Raw genomic sequence first — 20,348 nt, forward strand, 5'->3', positions numbered from 1 at the left:
GGGTACAGGTACATGGTTCAATGAAAATAGCAACATAGGTTGTCAGGGTGGAGAAGTGCATGTGGTACGCTTGCCTTCTTCCGGAGCAAGGCTATCATGTTACAACTGTAAGACTACACAAGGAGTATTGTGTGCATTCCTGTCTCACAGAAAGGTATGATTAAGCTGGTAAGTGTGCAGAAAAGATTTGTGAGGGAATGCTACCAGGGCTGGAAGGCTTAAATTATGAAAAGCTGGAAAGGCTGATACTTTTCGCCCTGAAGTGCAGGAGGCCAAGGGGGAGCTGAAAGAGGATAATGAAACCATGAGGGGCTTAGATTAAGTATATAGTCATAATCTCTTCCCACACCCCTCAAGATAGGGAAAATCCAAAAATAGAGGTCATAGGTGAAAGGGGAAAGATTTAAATGGGACCTGACGGACATCACCTTCACAGATGGTGGTGGGTATATGGAACAAGCTGTCAGAGGAACTGGGGGGGGGGAAGAGAAACAAATGTAATTTTCAAAAGACATTTCAACAGGTGCATGGATAGGAAAGGTTTAAAAGGTATATAGGCAAAGCACAGGCATTCAGAACAAGCTTCATTAGCATGGACAAGTTAGGCCAAAAGCCCTGTTTTCGTGTTGTAGAAATGTATGAATATATCATTTTGGCTCAGTTTTTCTCTTTTTATTAGTATAATCTGGACATCTGAGCATGTCTCACAGTCTTGCTGTTAGCAACACATAACACACAAATTATAATCTGACTCTAACGACTACATTATCTCATTCTAACATACATATTCCATTTGCTCTGTCCATCCCAGCCAACATCTTCTGCTACTGAAAAGTAACTAAATTTTGATCTGATCTCTAGTTCTGATCAAAAGTCATAAAAATTAACATTAACTGTTTTTCTTGCCACAGATGGTACCTGTCCAAGTGTTTTTATTCCAGCATCTGAAAGTGCTTTAATTTTCATTGAAGTACAATCCAATTTTGAAATGCACATATCAACACACTTGATAACTAAATTTGTTCCACTCTCCCTCTCTTATTAAAAGGAACTAGTGCTTAAACCCAATATATTGAGAATATATTTTTTGTAGCTAATCCGACTCTTATCAATTCTTAAAAATTGTAGATTAAAAATCTGTAGGGAATCTAACAATTTCCATTTCAAATGCTAAATCAGATGATTTTTTGAAAAAAAAATAGAGTTCATACATCACCTGAGCAGAGTCAAAGTATATGCAAATTATACAATTATAGAAATTATCCATCAGCTTGAAAACTCAAGGTGAACCTTCAGACCTTGGTCAAATTGTATGACTTCACAGCAATATGCATGATTGATTGAGCCAATCCTGCTCTCATTCTTAAAACCATAAATGTGCAAAAGAAGGCCTTCAACATTTTGAATCTGTTCAACAAATCAATTAAACCATTACTGTCTGACATTTTAACTCGAAGATTCCTTGTTGTCCAATACCTTATACATTTGTCAGCAATTTAAAAAAAGTACTGAAATTTTCAATTAACCAATAATCTCAAAAGCTTTTATTGCGGAGAACAAAAAATCCATAGTTCTATTACAATTTGTATTAAAAGGTATTTTGCTCCATAATCCTTAGAAAGAATTAAACTATAAAATAAAGCACGTAAAAGGTTGCATAATAGGAATTGAAAAATTGTTTGTTTTGGTGGAGTGTTCCAAGAGAAGGAGAATCTTCTGCAGGAACTATATCAACACCTTTAATCATTTTAAATTATTCAACTAGATCCTCCCATCATCTACATCAAGAACAAAAGATAGCCAGTACAGTCTGAATTTAAGCATTTCAGTCCTAATTTAAATGCACTGCATCTCCTTTAATTCTACACATTATTCCCAAGAAGTAACAATCAGGACTGAACTAAATGGGATTAAAATAGATCAAACATTAACAAAAAAAATTCTGGGGTATTAAAAAAAATCAGCAAGTTAAGCTCTATCTGTAAAAAAAAAATGAGGGTTGTCACAGACTTTATCAAAACAGCTGTGGATGTGTGTGTTCCCACCAAATCATTCAGGGTTTTGCTCAACCAGAAATCCTGAATGAACAATGAAATCCAGAACCTGCTGAGAGCCAGATCACAAGCATTTAAGTCCAGAGATACAGATGAATACGGAGCAGGTATGACCTGCGAAAAGCCATCTTGCAGGTAAATTGAAGATTCCGGATGAAAATGGAAACATCAAGGGACACCCGACAACTGTAGCAGGGCCCAAATGCCATAACCTGCTCCAAAACCAAATCCGGTGAAATAGCAGATGGCAAATCTTCACTCCCAGAGGAACTTAATGCCTTCTATGCCCGATTTAATGACAGTAACAGCAAAGAGACACCGCTCCGCACCCTCATATCCCTGATTATCCCATCCTATCCATATCCAAGGATAATCGCATGTGGTCTTCAGGAGAGTGAATCCAAGGAAAGCATCCAACCCGGAGTAACTGGCTGAGTATTAAAAATCTGTGCTGACCAATTTACCAATGCATTCACAGATATCTTCAATATCTCACTCTAGCAGAGTGTGGTACCCACCTGTTTCAAACAGGCATCAAACATATCAGTGCCCAAGAAGAGTGTAGTAACCTGTCTAAATATTTTTTAGATAGAATTTGCGTGATTTTACCGGTCTGAGGCACATCCAACATTTTGGCATTGATCATTCACACACAAACAACCAAAACTCAAAATCTTTGTTTCCTTACCTGAGTTTAGATAGCATATCAGAAGGCAGTAATTAAAGAGGCAGGACTTGCAACACATGTCATCGATACGTGCTATTCATTAGCCTATTGCTCACGGAATGCCTGCTGTTAACTTCAGACTCAGGCATTCCAGGAAATTTACTAAGGGTCTAGGAGGTAAAATATCGGAATGGGAATAGCATCCTCATTCCCATTCAGACCTTTTTACACAGCAGACGTTTCAGGAAAATGGCAATAATTTCCTGGAAATTCAGAAGCTGTGTAAAAAAAACATAATTGACTATTGGCCAGTAGCACTTACATCAATAGTGATGAGGTGTTTTGAAAAGCGAGTTTTGAACTGTATTAGCTCCTGTCTGAGCAGTGACATGGATCCGTTCCAGTTAGCCTATTATAGAAACAGGTCTACAGTGAATGCCATCTCACTGGCTCTACACAAAGCCATGGAGCGCCTGGACAATAAAGATCCATTCCATGAGGATGCTTTTTATCAACAACAGTTCAGCATTTAACACCATCATCCCCTCAAATATGATCAGCAAACTCCAAGACCTGGGACTCAACATTCCACTGTGCAATTGGATCATGGATTTCTGCTCTTCCAGGCCACAGTGAGGATTGGTAAGCACACCTCTTCCACAATTTCCATCAGTACTGGAGCACCACGGCTACGTTTTTAAGCCCCCCTGCTCTACTCACTTTACACCTACGACTCTGTGGATCGGTATGATAATAACAGCAAAATTTGTTGTCGATACCATGGTAGTGGGTTGTATAAAGAAGTGATGAATCAGCAGACAGGAAGGAGATTGAAAATTGAATAGTACACCAACAACCTGGCATTCAATATCACCAAAACTAAGGAGATGATTGTTGACTTCAGGAAGGGAAAACAAGAGGTATAAGATCAAATGATCATTGGGGGATCAGAGGTGAGAAAATTTAAGTTCTTGGAAAGGCCAACATGGCCTGTTTCCGCTCTGTAAATGGTTATATGGTTATATGGGAGTCACTATCTCAGAGGATCTTTCCTGGAGCCAACACACTAATGGCATCGTGAAGAAGCCACATCAGAACCTCTACTTCCGCAGGAGTTTGCAGAGGTTTGGATTGGCTCTGTTCCCTGCTCTTCCCAAATCCTCCCAGCAGCAGCACTGCTAATTTTTTTTCCAGTTTTTTTATATTCAAGCCCTCAAGTGATAAAGGCTTTTAGAACTATATTTGCTGACTAGTTTCCTGTGATTTCTGCCCCTGGAGCTTGAAAATCACCTGCTCATGGAATACAGTTCCTTATTGTTTTGAAAAAAATTTTTTTGCATCCAAAATAGATGGAAATAACAGACAATCCCATTCCTTTCTGCAGTTAACAATTTATTTGTCAAGGAAATAATGAATATTCTTTTACTCTTCCTCATTGCTTTATGTGGGAATGAATCTCACATTCAGAATACTAAAAATGGCAGATTAGAGAATGTAACAAAGCTTTCCTGCAGATTTATTCTTCATCAATGTACCCACAAAACATATGAAAGTTAAACTTCAGTTTTTAGAATTAAAGTAATTAAAATACAGCTTTTTAAACTGACTTAGATATTGTGCATACTATGAAAACATAACTGCGTAAGATACAGATCATAAGCTCCACTTTAATAAAAACAATTATCTATTGCATCATATAAATCATGTGGTTTTAAGCATAATCTTTAAGACTCAACTATTTTAATTGGATAATTAAAAACATTCCCTTCCTAATAATGTTGATTCATACTGTGATATTATTGTTTGACTGTTCTCCACTTGTTCTTTATGTGAGTCTAAGGAAAAAATATTGGTGGAATTTTGATTATGGTAATGTACAACCAGTTCTTGAACACCATTGTGTGTGTGTGCTCGACAACGTCATTGAAGAGAGTAGAAATAACTGCATTTGTTTGTATTTTTCTTCCACTCGGTTCAGTAAGAACTATGCCAGTGACAGTACTCACATCACGAGTCTGCCTGAAGTCAGTCAAAAAAACACCAATTAGAGCATAAAATAATATAACACAGAAACAGGCTCTTCTGCCCACAGTGTCTGCTTTGAACATGATGGCACAAGTTTGACCTCAACACTTTAAATCAGTGAAGTAGTGCAGTGTGTTTAATGAACAAAATACACCTTTTCCTGCATTTATCAGAAACCAGTGACTCATTAAAATGTGCCATTACTTTTACATATGTAATGCCAACTGCCAAGTTGTACACCATACATCCCCAATAACCTTAGTTATATTAAATTATGGAACCAACCATGCCAAGAGAGAAGAACTGTATTTTCCTAAAAGTGACATGGTTCATTATGAGGTTAAGTTTTCAAAATCACATGATGTCAAAATAAGGAGTTGTACATTATCCCCGTGTCTATGTGGGTTTCCTAGGGTGCTTCGGTGTCCTCCCACTGTTCAAAACATACAGGGGGTGCAGGTCAATTGAGTGTAATTGGGTGGCACAGATTCATGGGCCAATAGAGCCATTTACTGTGCTTGATGTCTACATTTTTTTTAATTAAAAATAAAATCAATATACAGGTGTGCACCACTTAATGTCCAATCGGGCAACATCTGATAGGGTTATAATGGAATCCCGATTGGAGAACACGAGTACAGGACACAGCAGACTGTGTTGCAACTGATGACGATGGCAACACACTGATGCAGTTCTTGAAGGAGTACAACATTTACCAATGCATAAAGAATCTTGCTTGGGCCTGAGACTATGTGACCAAAGAGTGCATGAAAGGCATAAGGAAAAAAATTCTTAAGCAGTATGTGCATGACTTTTATGGGATTGGAAAAAAGATGATGAGATTGCAAGGATTAACAGAGCTGTCGGTGAAATGCCAAAGAATAACCTGAACCTAGGCATAGATGATTAGGACAATGAAAAACTTAAGTGGTGCTTCCTAGGGAACTAACAAATAAAGAGTTGCTGGAGCAAATAGCTAGAGAAGAGGCAAGGAAAAAGGAAACTGCAGAAGGAGAAGAACAGATGCAGATGAGATTCACTGTTAAGGGGTTCGCCAAGTTATTTGCAGAGCTTAACAGCTTGCTGAAGAGAATTTAAGAGATGGGTCCAAACACTTTTCACTGATAGAGAGGAATACTCATGCAGTGTTATGCTGCACATTTTAAAAAATGAAGAAAGGTAAAAGCAAACAGCACAGGACATATTCCTGAAGAAGCCAACACCTCCCCAAGACGAGCCTCAGCCAGGTCCTTCAGGCATCACAGAGCGACATCATTGGAGGTTATTTGACCTGAAGTTCTTCCAGTAGAACACTATGAGCAAGTTGAGAACAGTGACGTGAATGATACTGATCATCTTGTTAAATTGTGTGTGATGTAGGCTAAAAGGTGTTTACATAAATGGTTCAAAAGTGAAAAAAAGAAACAGTTTAATTTATCACAAGTTCAGTATCCCATATAGTTTTGCTAAGTATATACAGTAATATGGTGTTCAGACAACATCCACATCACATAACACCCAGTTTCACAGAACAAATCGTGGACGTCAAACAGCACACACTTGTATATGATTTAACTATCCAAGGAATGTCAACTTAACAAGTACTCCTTCCCCCTCCTCCCCCCCCCCCCAAAAGTTGGTTTCAAAATTTCTTTAATACATTACGTGCAGAAAAAAGCAGTGAAAAATCATATTTTGTACAACCAGTTATATGGTTTCAAACTACCCAACCATCTACAAAATTGAAAACAAATGCAATAAAATTACATCTTTCAAACTTGTGCCAATTTATAGCAACGAGTACCATCTCAACAAAGAACTTTTCAGAAGAAATTACTTACCAAATTAGCCATATAAATTGTCAAGAGGCCTCTCCTGCAAACCAATGAAAAACTGTTAATGAGGCACTCAGGTTCCAAATATTTAATATACATATTCCTATGGACAAGTGCATAAAAAGCTTTAGTGACTTTTACAAATTATTTTTAAATTCAAAAGTGAAAAATGTGAATTGCATCAGTTCAGAAAGAAGAGAAAAACCACATCTGAGTATCAGGTCCCTCCATCTACGTTTCAATGCAGAGATGAACAACATCACAAAGTTAAAATACATCTACCCGTGAACTAAATTCGATCCACTCCCACAAACTGTAAATTTTGTGAATTGGTCTATTAGCACCATCAGAAATGTTTTTTTTAAATTCAGCCACTAAAACGCCCAAGTCTGAGAAAATACCATGGCTCTTATTGCATTTTGAAAACTTCAAATTGCCATTTATTGCTATTGCTAAATCATACAAAACATAGAAGATAGGAGCAGGAGTAGGTCATTCAACCCTTCGAGCCTGCTCCGCCATTCAACGAGATCATGGCTGATCTTAAAGTTCAGTACCCCGTCCCCGCCTTCTCTCCGTAACATTTAATACCCTTATACTGAAGAAATATATTTAATTCTCTCTTCAATATATTTAATGAACCTGCCTCTACTGCCCTCTGTGGCAATGAATTCCACAGATTCACCACCCTCTGGGTAAAGAAATTCCTCCTCATCTCGGTCCTAAATGGTTTGCCTATTATCCTCAAACCATGGCCCCGGGTTCTGGATTTTCCCATCATTGGAAACATCCCATCTGCATCCATTCTGTCCAGTCCTGCCAGAATTTTATAGGTCTCTATGAGATCCCCTCTCAATCTTCTAAACTCCAGCGAGTACAATCCCAATTTGCGCAATCTTTCCTCATAAGTCATTCCTGCCATTCCAGGTATCAGCCTGGTGAATCGCCTCTGCATTCCCTCCATTGCAAGAACATCCTTCCTTAGATAAGGTGACCAAAACTGCACACAATACTCCAGGTGGGGTCTCACCAAGGCCCTGTACAGCTGCAGTAAGGTATCCTTGTTCCTATACTCAAACCCTCATGATATGAAGGCCAACATACCATTTGCATTTTTAACCACCTGCTGTACCTGCATGCTCGCCTTCAGAGACTGGTGTACAAGTACCCCTAGGTCTCTCTGCACTTCCCCATCTCTTAATCTATTGCCATTCAAATAGTAATCTGCCCTCCGGTTTGTATTACCAAAGTGGATAACCTCACATTTATCCACATTGTAGTGCATTTGCCATGTATCTGCCCAGTCCCTCAATTTATCCATGGCATTCCAACACCAGCAATCAAAGCTCTGAATATGCAGGCACATCACTACTTTTTTCCTGGTCTGGCAAGAACACTGGTTCAACGGTGCATCTTCAAAATGCTAGCTGACAATACGAAAGGTAACTTCAATGAGTCAGGCTCACAAGCTTATGTTCCTTTGGTTTAAACAAACAAATCTAGAGTCACAAGGTCATTCATTACCTTGCTGTTAAGTCAGACAATTTCAACAAAATTTCACTTCTCTTCTGTCAACTTTAGTTTCCTGTGAATGTTAAAACTAACAGGACATTTCATCTAAAGGATGCTAAATTGATCAAATATCCAAAAATGACAACCATTCTTGGTTTTATGCAATCAGTAATTTTGCAGTACTGCTTATCTGTCAGCAATTGCCTTTCAATGTTGTTTCCATTTAAAATGGACTGGAGCATTCTGAGTTACCTGTCTCTGATAGTTGTTTCAGCAAACACACCAACTTTCACATGGAATTCAGAACATGAGGGGAGAGGGCTGTAATCCTGCACTGATGAAGTACGATAGTACGTGTTGGCAGCAACTCTCAAAATGAATTTTGATATGGTCAGCTCTCTCAAAATTGTAAAGATTTTTGAAGTTAACAGAAATACTTTGTATCTCTAGGAGTATACGCAAAATGACTAATTGAGGCAGCTTCTCATGGTAACAGAGAAACCATTGATTATACTGTATCAGAGGTCACCCAATCCTGGATAAAGGATCATTGCAGCAGCTTTTGTAACATAAGGACTTATTAGTCTTTAAATCATAGAAAATACTATACAAATTATAAATCAGTGAATTCAATTTGAAATTCCATTGAAGTGGAACACATCTGACTAAAGCATACTAGAACACCATAGTGTAATTACTATAATGTGCATATATTAAATATGATCTAATATATATTAAATAAACATTATATAATATAATTAAATAAACAGAGTATATTGAAGAAATCTATTCATGAACCAAATGCATACACAATAAATAATCAGTTATGACATTTCAAGAGCATAAGAATTAGAAGCAGCCATAATCCATAAAAGTAAATCAAGATTATCAGGACCTACTTCAAAATATAATAAGTATACTCCATAATATTTTGTACAAATGTTTCAGCAAATTCTTTGTGCTACTGATTTATCACAATTGATGCCACTAAAAGCTTTTGTCATAAAATACTGATCTAAACAAACTTTCTAATCAGTAGATAGTTTTACTCTAGAATAAGAAGGGAGGGAGGGAGAAAACAGGCAATTACAGACCAATTAGCCTGACGTCAGTAGTGGGGAAGATACAAGAATCTATTATAAAAGAAGAAATATCAGAAATAATAATATCATTACAAGTCAGCATGGATTTCTGAAGGGAAAATCATGCTTGGCTAATCTCTTAAATTTTTCAAGGATGTGACGAGGAGGGTGCACATAGGAGAAGCCAGTGGATGTGGAGTACCTGGAATTTCAGAAAGCTTTTGACAGGAGATTAGAAAGCAAAATCAGAGAGCATAGTACTGGAGGTAGGGTACTGGCATGGATAGAAAATTGGTTGACAGACCAAAGAGTAGGGATTCACAGATCACTTTCAGGATGGCAGAATGTGACAAGTGGGGTCCCGCAGGGCTCGGTGCTGGGTCCTCAATTGTTTATCATATATATTAATGATTTGGATAAGGGGATTATAAATAACATTAGCAAATTTGCAGATGACATGAAACTGGGTGGCAGTGTGAAGTGTGAGGAGGATGTCAGGAAAATGCAGGGAGATTTGGACAGGTTAGGTGAGTGGGCAGATGCATGGAAGATGCAGTCTAATGTGGATAAATGTGAGGTTATCCACTCTGGTGGCTGGAACAGGAAGGTAGATTATTATTTAAATGGAGTCAAGTTAGGGAGTGGGAAAGTGCAATGTTATCTAGGTGTACTTGAATATCTGTCTCTAAAAGGTTTAACAAGCTGTGAAAAAGGCAAATGGCATGTTGGCCTTCATAAAAAGGGGAATAGAGTATAAGAGTAAACATGTCCTTCTCCAGTTGTACGGGGTCCTGGTGAGACCACACCTGGAGTATGGTCTCCTAATTTGAGGTTGGACATTCTTGCGATTGAGGGAGTGCAGCGTAGATTCACCATGTTAATTCCCGGGATGGCAGGATTGACATATGAGATGAGGAAAAAAAAATTACCCAGAGTTGTTGGTCTGTGGAATACTTTGCCGGAGAAGGTGGTAGAGGTGGGTTCTCTGGATGAGTTCAAGCAGGAGTTAGAGAAGGTTCTTGTGGACAGGGGAATTAAGGGTTATGGGGAGAAGGCAAGGACAGGGTACTGATAGTGGAAAATCAGCCATGATCTAAATGAATGGCAGTGCTGGCTCAATGGGCTGAATGGTCCAGCACCTATTGTCCATCCACTGAAATAAAACCAAACAGCATTCAGCTTCATCATGCTAATCATAAGTGATCATTATTAAAATATTGAAGAAACCACAAATTAGGCTCCAACTCGCACAATGTTGCAAGATTATATGTCTTTTTAGACAGACATTTTACCAAAGCATGTTATAATAAAAACAAATATTGCAGCAGTAATTATGGAGATAAAACATTAATATTTAAAATCAATGATCTCTCATCAGAATGAGAATAAAAATGAAAAACCAACACGTTTTAAGATAATGAGAATGGAGGAGAGTTTAAAACAAACAAATATTTGAGGTAGGTTTGAAAAGTATTATGGAAGGGAGAGAGCAAATGATAATCGGAAGAGAAACAATCATAAGACTAGAACACAATATGAAGGGTCTGAAGAAAGCAAACAAAGAAAATGCATCTGGAATTAAAACACCATGATTTAGTGCAGAATATAATATTGCTCAGAAGATGAGATGCTATTTCTCAATCCTACACTGAGCTTTACTGAAGGCTTGAAGAACAGTTCTCTAGGGTAGTGACTCTAAGATAGAAAGCAAAACTAAATTTGGAGTCAAGAGACTGCAGATTCTGTAATGTAGACCAAATAAATAAAAACTGCTACAGGAACTTAGGAGGCCAGGCAACATCTGTGGAGGCAAATGGGTGGTAAACTTTTCATGTTGAGATCCTGCATTAGGATTGAGTGTTTCAAGGGGGAAAAGCCAATATGAAGAGGGTAGAGGCAGGGGCTGGCAAGTGATAGGTAGAACCAAATAAGAGAAGGGCATTTGGTAGATGGAGTCAGGTAGGGGAGGGGAATGGATCAGGAAAAAGAATGGAACACATGAAATTTCGAGTCACCCTTGCAAATAACTCAAAGGTGTTCTACAAAATGGTTACCAACCTGGACATGATGTAGCCAAAATAAAGGGGACTCACAGTGTGAGCACTGAGAATACTAAGCCCAAGTTGAAAAAATATACACAAATCAGACAAAAGTGCTATGGTCCTGGACAATGGGAAAGGGAAAATATTTAAAAAAGCAGATGTCACATTTCCTGTATTTGAAAGTAACTAGGAGAAAGAGAATTGACACTGGTGATTGGGTTAGTGGAGGGAAATCTCTTCAGAACATTTAAAGTGAAGGGAAAGAGTACAAGGTGGTGGCATCATGCTGGAAGAACCAGAAATGCTGAAGCATGAAGAAGCTCTGACGAATTCAGAAATTGGGGAGCGGAGTGTTGGAACTTGTAGACAAGGTGATTCTCAGACGGAAGAGAGTCAGGTGTTGGTTCAGGGAAAAAATGAACTTATGCTAGTCTGACAATTACAATGGAGGGGAAATCACCACATTTTTAAAAAAACAAGGATGTACAAGCAGATCATTATGGAAAGTACCATTGTCAGAATAAATGCAAAAAAAAAAAGAGAAAATATTGTGTTTACTGTGGCTGGCAAATTCAAAAAAAGCACTGATGTTCAACCATTCAAATTGAATCTCAGAGAGTCACAATATAATACAGCACAACCTTTGGCCTGATGAGTCCACAGCAACTGAGAACCCATTTACACGAATCCTGCCTATTTTTTCTCAATTATCCTAAAGCTTTGCCACTCATCTGTAGACAAGCCCGAAACGTCAATTATGTATTTTTATCTTTGGTTTATAAAGGACACTGTTTGACCTGCTGAGTTTCTCCAGCTTTTTGTGTTTTTATTTCAACCACAGTGTCTCCAAATTTATGTGATGTACATTTTACCCATACACTAGCAGAAATTTAGAGGAACCAATTAAACTACCATTAGATATTTGTCCAAGCATACAGAAAGCATGGATAGCAATTCTAGACAGCAAGACTGACACATAGAAATCTGACCCAAAGCAAACCTGCAAAACCTTGCAACAACATTTTCATAACAGCTTCAATCACATTTATCATAAATGTTTTTTTTTTAAAAAGAATTTTGTTTGTCATAATGAAATAATTTAGCAGTTTGCTTTATTTTAAAAAAAGAAAGATTGGCCTCGAAATTCAACTCCACAAGAGCATTTTTCTGCAAACTACTTGACAAAAGACAAAGGAGGAAAAACCCAACACCCAACCCCAACCAACCAATTTTCCCTTGCAACCGCTGCAACCGTGTCTGCCTGTCCTGCATCAGACTTGTTAGCCACAAACGAGCCTACAGCTGATGTGGACATTACCCCTCCATAAATCTTCGTCCGCGAAGCCAAGCCAAAGAAAGACGATCAAACTTAAAATCAAAGATTTAATTTTTTTAAGTCAGTATTTATGTTCTATATATGCATTTTCAGCCTGGGTGTCTGTCATGCACAATAGCGCTTGGACAAATACATTGGTGCCAAATGGCATTCAACATGCTTTTTGATTTCACTCATTTCCACTTCACTTCAACAGACCAATTCAGACAAAAGTAGACCATCGTGAATCACACAAGGGATAATGGGCAATCACTTCTCGAGCTAGTTCATCTGGTCTGTTCCCATATACTTTATCAAGCTTAATGGTTCAATAAACAAAACAATGACAACATCAAATAGAACTCAAGGTTTCTTTTTTTAAATGAAAAAGGCATTTTAAACTGACACCACATGAAGTGAATTCAATACTGCTATGAAACTATAATACTGAAACCAAAATCCTATAATGCACATCCAATGAAGACAAGTTACATTGTCGGCTACAACCTGCATCAACTGCAGGCACAGAGGATCTGCATGCAAATAAGCTTGTGGGTATATAATGTTTTATATCATCAGTACTACTGATCTATCAACATTACTGAATCAGGAGTAAAATTAATTTAAGCCTTTCCTTAATTGGTTTAACTGCCAAACCCTTATGACACAAATGAAATCGTGACGTGTCACAGATGATAATTGTATTATGGAAAGGTAAATAAAATGAACTACATCTATTAGTTGTTTCTTGACCAACTCAAATAGTAAATATCCCCCAAAGGTGATATCAAAATATTAACTTTGGATTGTGTACACTCTATAGTAGATAGAATGCAGGAAGTTCTGTCACAGCAATTAAAGGCAGAAGAGAGATCAAGGATAATTAATGCAATCCAGAGCCTGATAAATTAACATGTAATCCAAAAGAAATCAATGACAGTTTTAAACTGTGCAAGTCAGAATTGTTAGATGACTCTAGGGAGACGGATGAATTTCTCTCAGCAATTGATTTGCCAAAATTGGAAAATAAAGATCAGATGGAATTGGATGCCACCTTTACTGAAGATTGAAAAAGCCTTGAATACATAACAGGTGAATAACTCACTGGGGGAAGATGGTTTTCCACCCAGGTTTTACAGACAATTTAAAGATCTTTCGATGCCTCTTATCATGTTCATGGTAGGCTGGGCAGCAGAAACTCAGACACTCCCAAAATTTTTCTCAATAGCTATTAACACAGTGCTATCGAAAAAGAACAGAGATCCACTATAACCATCCTCATATAGACCTATTTCTTAATTAAATGTGGATTACAAAATTCTGGCTTAAAAGCTAGCTAATAGACTAGGGCAATATTTATCTAAATTGATAAATCTGGATCAGGTAGGCTTCTTTTAAAAAAAGACACTCTGCAGATAATTTGGGCAGACTATTCAATATAATTCATCTGGCTAAGTCTAAAGTGAACACGAGTATAACTGCATCTTTAGATATAGAAAAGGCATTTGATCAGTTACAGTGGCCATTTCTATTCAAAGTATTAGAAAAGCTTGAAATGGGCCCAGGGTCAGTGCCGGGGGGGGACATCCACAGGCATTGCCCCCTCCCCCCGAAACAAGGTGTTCTGCCCTCCCCATAGAGTCGCAGCCATTCCTGGTCGTTAGACCCGCTACGTCAAGCATCAGAACGTTTACACAATAAAAAAAGAGCCCTCATGTCCCTTGTCGGAGGGGTAGATGCCATTAGCAACAGGCCTGATAGCACCCCCACCCACCCACGTCAACAGGTAAGTACATGCTAGCACCCGCTCTCCTTTCCCCCTCCCCCAGGTTAACGAGTCCCCCGTAACACACTAATGTACCCCTCGAACATACGTTCTGGGTCTGACCCTCAATGGGCTGAATATTTATTAACTGGATAAAAACCCTTTATCATAAGCCAAGGGCCAAAATTATCATTAATGGTCAGGTGTCGTTGTTGCTTCCTTTGAGTAGATCCAGCAGGCAGGGGTGCCCACTGTCTCCAGATCTCTCTGTTTTGGCGATTGAACCATTAGCAGAGGTTATAAGGAGGAATCCAGACATAAAGGGATTCAGAGTTGACCAGGAAGAACAGAAATTTAATCTGTTCGCAGTTGATGTGCTGTTGTCTTTGGTCTAACTACAGACCACACTAGAGAAAAATGGAAGAGTTTCTGGATACAAAATTAATTTGGGTAAAAGCAAAATTATGCCATTAACAAATTTTGATTATTAAAGATAACAAAAAGGAAGTCAGTTTAAATGAAAATTGGAAGGAATTAAAATTTAGGAATAATGTAATAAGAACTTACAAAATTTATACAGGCTTAACTATCTCCCTATGCTTGGAAAGAGAAGACGATCCACAAAGATGGAAAAACTTACCTATTATTTTAGTTGGAAGGGTTAACTGTGAGAAAATGGAAGTGATGTTGAGACTGCAAAACGTACTCCAGTTGTTTCTTATTCCTTTGTCTCAGACTTTTTTTTAAAAAAAAGATATTTAATGGTCAGATAAGACAATTTCTTTGGAATAATAAAATGTCTAGGATCTCCATGGAGAAAATGACATGGGAATATAAATTGGGGGTTTAAGACTGCTGGATTTTTTAAAAATATAATCTACAAGTTCAGGCAAGGTTCCTTTCATCCTTTTTTGAAGAGGAGAGCTCTCCCTCATGGATTCAAATAGGATGATATATAGTGAGGGAGTGGGCAGTGAATGATTTTATTTACAAATGGAATGTTAAATTATTATTTTTTAAATGGATAACCACATTTTATTACATATGATTAAAATTTGGCATGAGATTAATGAATGTATTGGGGGGGCGGGGGGGGGGGGGGGGGAAGTGACGATATCACCAAAAGCACCATGGTGTCAGAATTCATTATTGCCCATGAATTTGAGTAATAAAATTCTAAATACTTAGTATGAGAAAGGAATTAGGCATATTGAAGATTGTTACGAGGAACGACTACTTATGTCCTTTGAACAATTAATATGACAAGACGAATAGAACCTTCCACTGCTTTCTTCAATTAAAGTCCTTCTTGAGAGAAAGATGGGGCCCCACAATGGTCCCACCCTCAAGAAATGAAGTGGAAGGGATACTTAGGCTGGGAAATATACCTAAATTTATAACTAGGATGAATTTTGTTCTCCAAGGCAAAAGTGCTAAGACGAACCTACAAAGGTCAAGAGAGAGGTGGGAGTTGGACCTGACTGTTATAATACCAGAGGGGTGTTGGTCTGATTGGTATTTGGATAATAAGACAGCAACAATCTATGTGAGAAATGGACTGGTTCAATACAATTTTTTTTTTTACATCAATTATATCTCATGCCACATAAACTACATAAATTAAAATCTGAAATATCTGATATGTGCTTCAGATGTGGCATTGAAATTGGAACCTTTTTACATTCTAACTGGTCGTGTGCAAAGATAAGACCATTCTGGTATGATATCGCTGAAAGACTAACAAGAGTGTCTTTCCCATATGATCCAGAGTTGTATCTTCTGGGCAACCATGCGCTTAATTCCCTGAACTCTCTCTTTTTCAGGACCTCCTCATCCTTCCAACTCACATTGTTGGTCCTTCGACATCTGGCTGCTCACCCTCCCTCCTGAGAAAGGAGTACTGCATCCAAGGTAAAGGGAGAAGGTAAGTCGAGTCAAGGGTATTATTCTATAAGCTAATGGAGTCAGCTAGGGCTGTGGATTGTTCCAGCTGCAGAATGTGGGAAACCTGGGACGGTATACTTGTCCCAGGCAACCACACCTGTGTTGTGCGCATCGAAAGAACCAAAGACTTGTTGATCCAAACCAAGGCTTTTATTAATTAAAAAACTGGAGCATATCACAAGTAGGTCGACCAGTCCAGAATGACCTGGTCTGGCTAGGAGCAATCCTTTAAGACCTGTCAGTAGGTGTGGCTACACTCTCAGCCAATCACAGTCATCCTACACGACCATCTGTACATATGTGACAGAATCTGTACCGTCCCAACCTGCAGAAAGTGCATTCAACTGCAACTGGAGCTAAACTGGATTAACTGCAGATTATTCAGGAGGCCAAGGCAGTCATAGAGAGGAATTACAGAGAGGTAGTCACCCCAAATAGCCAGGATGCAGAATCATGGGTGACTGTTAGGGGAGGTAAAAGGAAGAGACCAATAATACAGAGAACTCCTATGGACGTTCCACCGACAATAAGTATACTGTTTTGGATACTGCTGGTGGGGACAATCTACCATGGAACGAGTAGAGGTGGTCAAGTCTCTGGCACAGAGATTGACTCCTAGGCTCAGAAGGGAAGGGCTGAGAAGAGGATAGCATTAGTAAAAGGGGACTCATGAGTTAGGAGGGAAGACAGGAAGTTTGCTGGAATGCATAGAAAGTCCCGGATGGTATTTTGTCTCCCAGGTGCCAGGGTCAGGGATGTCTCAAATCATCTCAGCGGCATTCTGGAAGGGGAGGGAGAGCAGCCAGATGTCATGGTCCACGTGGGGTCCAATGACATAGACAGAGGTAAAGACTATGTCCTCAAGAGGGAATATGGGGAGTTAGGTAGACAGTTAAAAGACAGGTCCTCGATGGTGGTAATCTCCAGATTGCTGCCTGTGCCACGTGCTAGACAGGGTACAAATAGGAAGTTATGGCAGATGAATGCGTGGCTAAAGAGTTGGTGTAGGGGGCAGGAACTTCAGATTCCTTGATCATTGGGAGCGCTTCTGGGGAAGGTCAGACCTCTAGAAAAACAATGGGTTGCACCTAAACTGGAAAGGGACCAACATACTGGCAGGAAGGTTTGCTAGAACCATTGGGGAGGGTTTAAACTAGCTTTGTAGGGGGAGGGAAATCAAAATGAGAACAAAGAGAATAGGACAGTAGAGAGACAGGGAGTTACCACAGGGAGAGAATTAATAATAAAGAGGTGGTCAATAACGACCTAAAGGAAAAGCAGGTGAGCAGACAGGAGAAAGAGAAGTTCAACAGGAATTTCACAAACGACATCGATAATGGGCTTACTGGCACTTTACTTAAATGCACGTAGCATTAGAAACAAAGTAGATAATCTGGTTGCTCAGATTCAACTAAAAAGGTATGGCATCATTGCCATTACTGAAACATGGCTTAATGAGGCATGTGATTGGGAGCTCAATATCCGAGGATACACATTCTATTGGAAACAAAGGCAGGAAGGTAGGGGTGGAGGGATGACTATGAGGATAAGTAAGGACTTTAAATCAGTAGAAAGAAGTCTAAAGCAGTAGAATCAGTATGGGTTGAACTAAGAAATGCCAAGGGTAAAAAGATCATATTAGCAGTTAAATACAGGCCCCCAAACAGCAGTCGGAAAGTGGACTATGAGATACAGACAGAAATACAAAGGGCATGTCACAAAGATCATTTCAAAATAATTATGGGAGATTAAAAATATGGCAGGGAATTGGCAAGGACAGGAAATTACTGGATCACAGGAGAGTGAGTTTGTAGAAAACCTAAGAGATGGATTTTTTAAACAGCTTGTTGAGAAGCCCACCGGGGATCCGCAGTTCTCGATTGGGTCATGTGCAATGAAACTAAGTCATTAAGGAGTTAAATGTCTTAGAACCCCTTGGAAGCAGTGACCATAACATGGTCGAATTCAATTTCAAATATGAAAAGATAAAAATGTTATCGATGTATCAGTTTTTCAGTGAAATAAAGAAAATTATGGTGGTATGAAAAAGGAGCTGGCTCAAGTCGAATGGAAAAGCAAACTAGTCAGAGGAACACAGCAGGATTGCAAGATATTTTTTGCAAATAATAAAAGGCATGCAGGATAGATATATCACAAGGAAAAGGAAATTAGTCAAAGAAAAGATGGTACCAATGTAGCTAACAAAAGAAATGAAAGCTAAGATAAAGCAAAGGGGAGGGCATACAAGGAAGCTAAAACTAGTGGGAAATCAGAGGACTGGGATGCCTTTAAAAACTTAGAAAGTAATAAAGAAAGTCATAAGAGAAAGAAGAGTTAAGAAAGGAGATTGGCAAACAATATAAAAAAGGTACTAAGTTTTTTTTAAATATATAAAGAATAAAAGAGAGACATGTGTTGACATAGGACCGATAGAAAAAGATGCTGGGAAATTATAATGGGTTATAAAGATATGGCATAAAAATTAAATCAATATTTTATGTCTGTATTCACTGTGGAAGACATTAGTAATATCCCTGACAGGCAAAGGCTTCAGGGAGTAGAGTTGGATACAGTTAAGATTATTATAGAAATTGTGCTAGGTAAATTGAATGGATTAAAGATAGATAAATCTCCCAGACCAGACGAGGTACACCCGCAGGTTTTGAAAGAGGTAGCTTTGGAGATTGTAGATCCATTGGTGACAATCTTCCAGAATTCAATAGTTTCTGTCATAGTTCCATGGGATTGGAAGATTGCAAATGTGGTTCTGCTGTACAAGGGGGTAAATAGAAAAAAAGAAACTATAGACTTATATGTCTGACATCAGTGGTTGGGAAGATATTAGAGTCAATCTTTGAAGTTATGAAATATCTGGAAATGCATGACAGGATAGGTCCTAGTCAGCATGCTTTTTTAAAGGGTCGATCCTGCCTGACCAACCTATTAAGAGTTTTTTTTAAGAAATCTCAGGTAGGATAGACAAAGGTGAAGCTATGGATGTTATATATTTTGAATTTCATAAGGCTTTTGATAAGGTGTTGCATGTTAGGCTGCTAAATAAGATGGGACCCTATGGAATTACAGAGACACTATTAGACAGATTAGAAAATTGGCTGATAGGCAGAAAGCAAAGGGTTGAAACTAAGGGATCGCATTCAGGATGGCTGCCTGTAACAAGCATCTTCCGCAGGAGTCAGTCTTGGGGTCACTGATGCTTACAATTTATATTAACAATTTGGATTGTGGGGTGAATGGTTTTGAGGCCATATTTGCGGATGACACCAAGATAGGTGGCGGAGCAGGTTGAAGAAACAGTAAAATTGCAGAGGGATATTTACAGATTGGGAGACTGGCAAAAATATGGCAGATGAAGTACAATGTATTCAGTTCTATATTTTGGGAGTGGAAATAAACAGGCAGAGCACTATTTGGAATGGACAGAAAATTCAATCCTCGGAGGTGCAAAGAGACCTGTGCATCCTCATACAGAGAAATCTAAAAGTTAATGGCCAGGTGGGATTGGTAGTGAAGAAGGCGAATACGATGTTGGCATTCATTTTCAAGAGGAATAGTGTATAAGAGTAGCGAGGTGTTAATGAGACTCTATGGGGCACTGGTGAGACCCCATTTGGAATACTATGTGCAGTTTTGGACCCCCCATCTTAGAAAGGATGTGATGTTGTTGGAGAGGGTGCAGAGGAGATTTACTAGGAAGATTCCTGGAATGCAATGGCTAGTGTATGAGGAGTGTTTAGCAGCTCTTGGGTTGTATTCATTAGAGTATAGGAGAATGAGGGGGAATCTCACAGAGACATTTCGAATATTGAAAGGTTTTGACAGCGTGAATGCGGATAAGAGGTTGCCCTTGATGGATGAATCGTGGACAAGGGGGTCATAGTCTTAAAATTAGAAGTTATCCAATTAAAACAGAGAGGAGGGTCTTGGATCTGTGGAACTCACTGCCGCACAAAGCAGTGGAAGCCAGATCACTGGGAGTATTTAAACAGGAAATGGATAAGTATCTCATTATTAAGGGTACCAAGGGATATGGGGGAAAAGCCTGGAAATTGGAACTAGGTGTGAGCATAGTTCAGCTTAGTGTAGAGT

At 38.7% G+C, this 20,348-nt stretch overlaps 1 protein-coding gene across 9 annotated transcripts in view; it reads right to left on the bottom strand.

Moving 5' to 3' along the window:
* The window catches only part of tmem135 (transmembrane protein 135), a 382,777-nt gene that overhangs the window by 285,409 nt on the left and 77,020 nt on the right, over positions 1–20,348 (bottom strand). For all 9 annotated transcript variants that reach the window (XM_069890895.1, XM_069890892.1, XM_069890893.1 and 6 more), the window contains exon 4: positions 6,588–6,621. In XM_069890895.1, coding sequence (XP_069746996.1) covers positions 6,588–6,621 — 34 coding nt within the window. The remainder of the gene's footprint in view (positions 1–6,587; positions 6,622–20,348) is intronic.

Source organism: Narcine bancroftii, chromosome 7, assembly GCF_036971445.1.
Source record: "Narcine bancroftii isolate sNarBan1 chromosome 7, sNarBan1.hap1, whole genome shotgun sequence".
NCBI lineage: Eukaryota > Metazoa > Chordata > Chondrichthyes > Torpediniformes > Narcinidae > Narcine > Narcine bancroftii.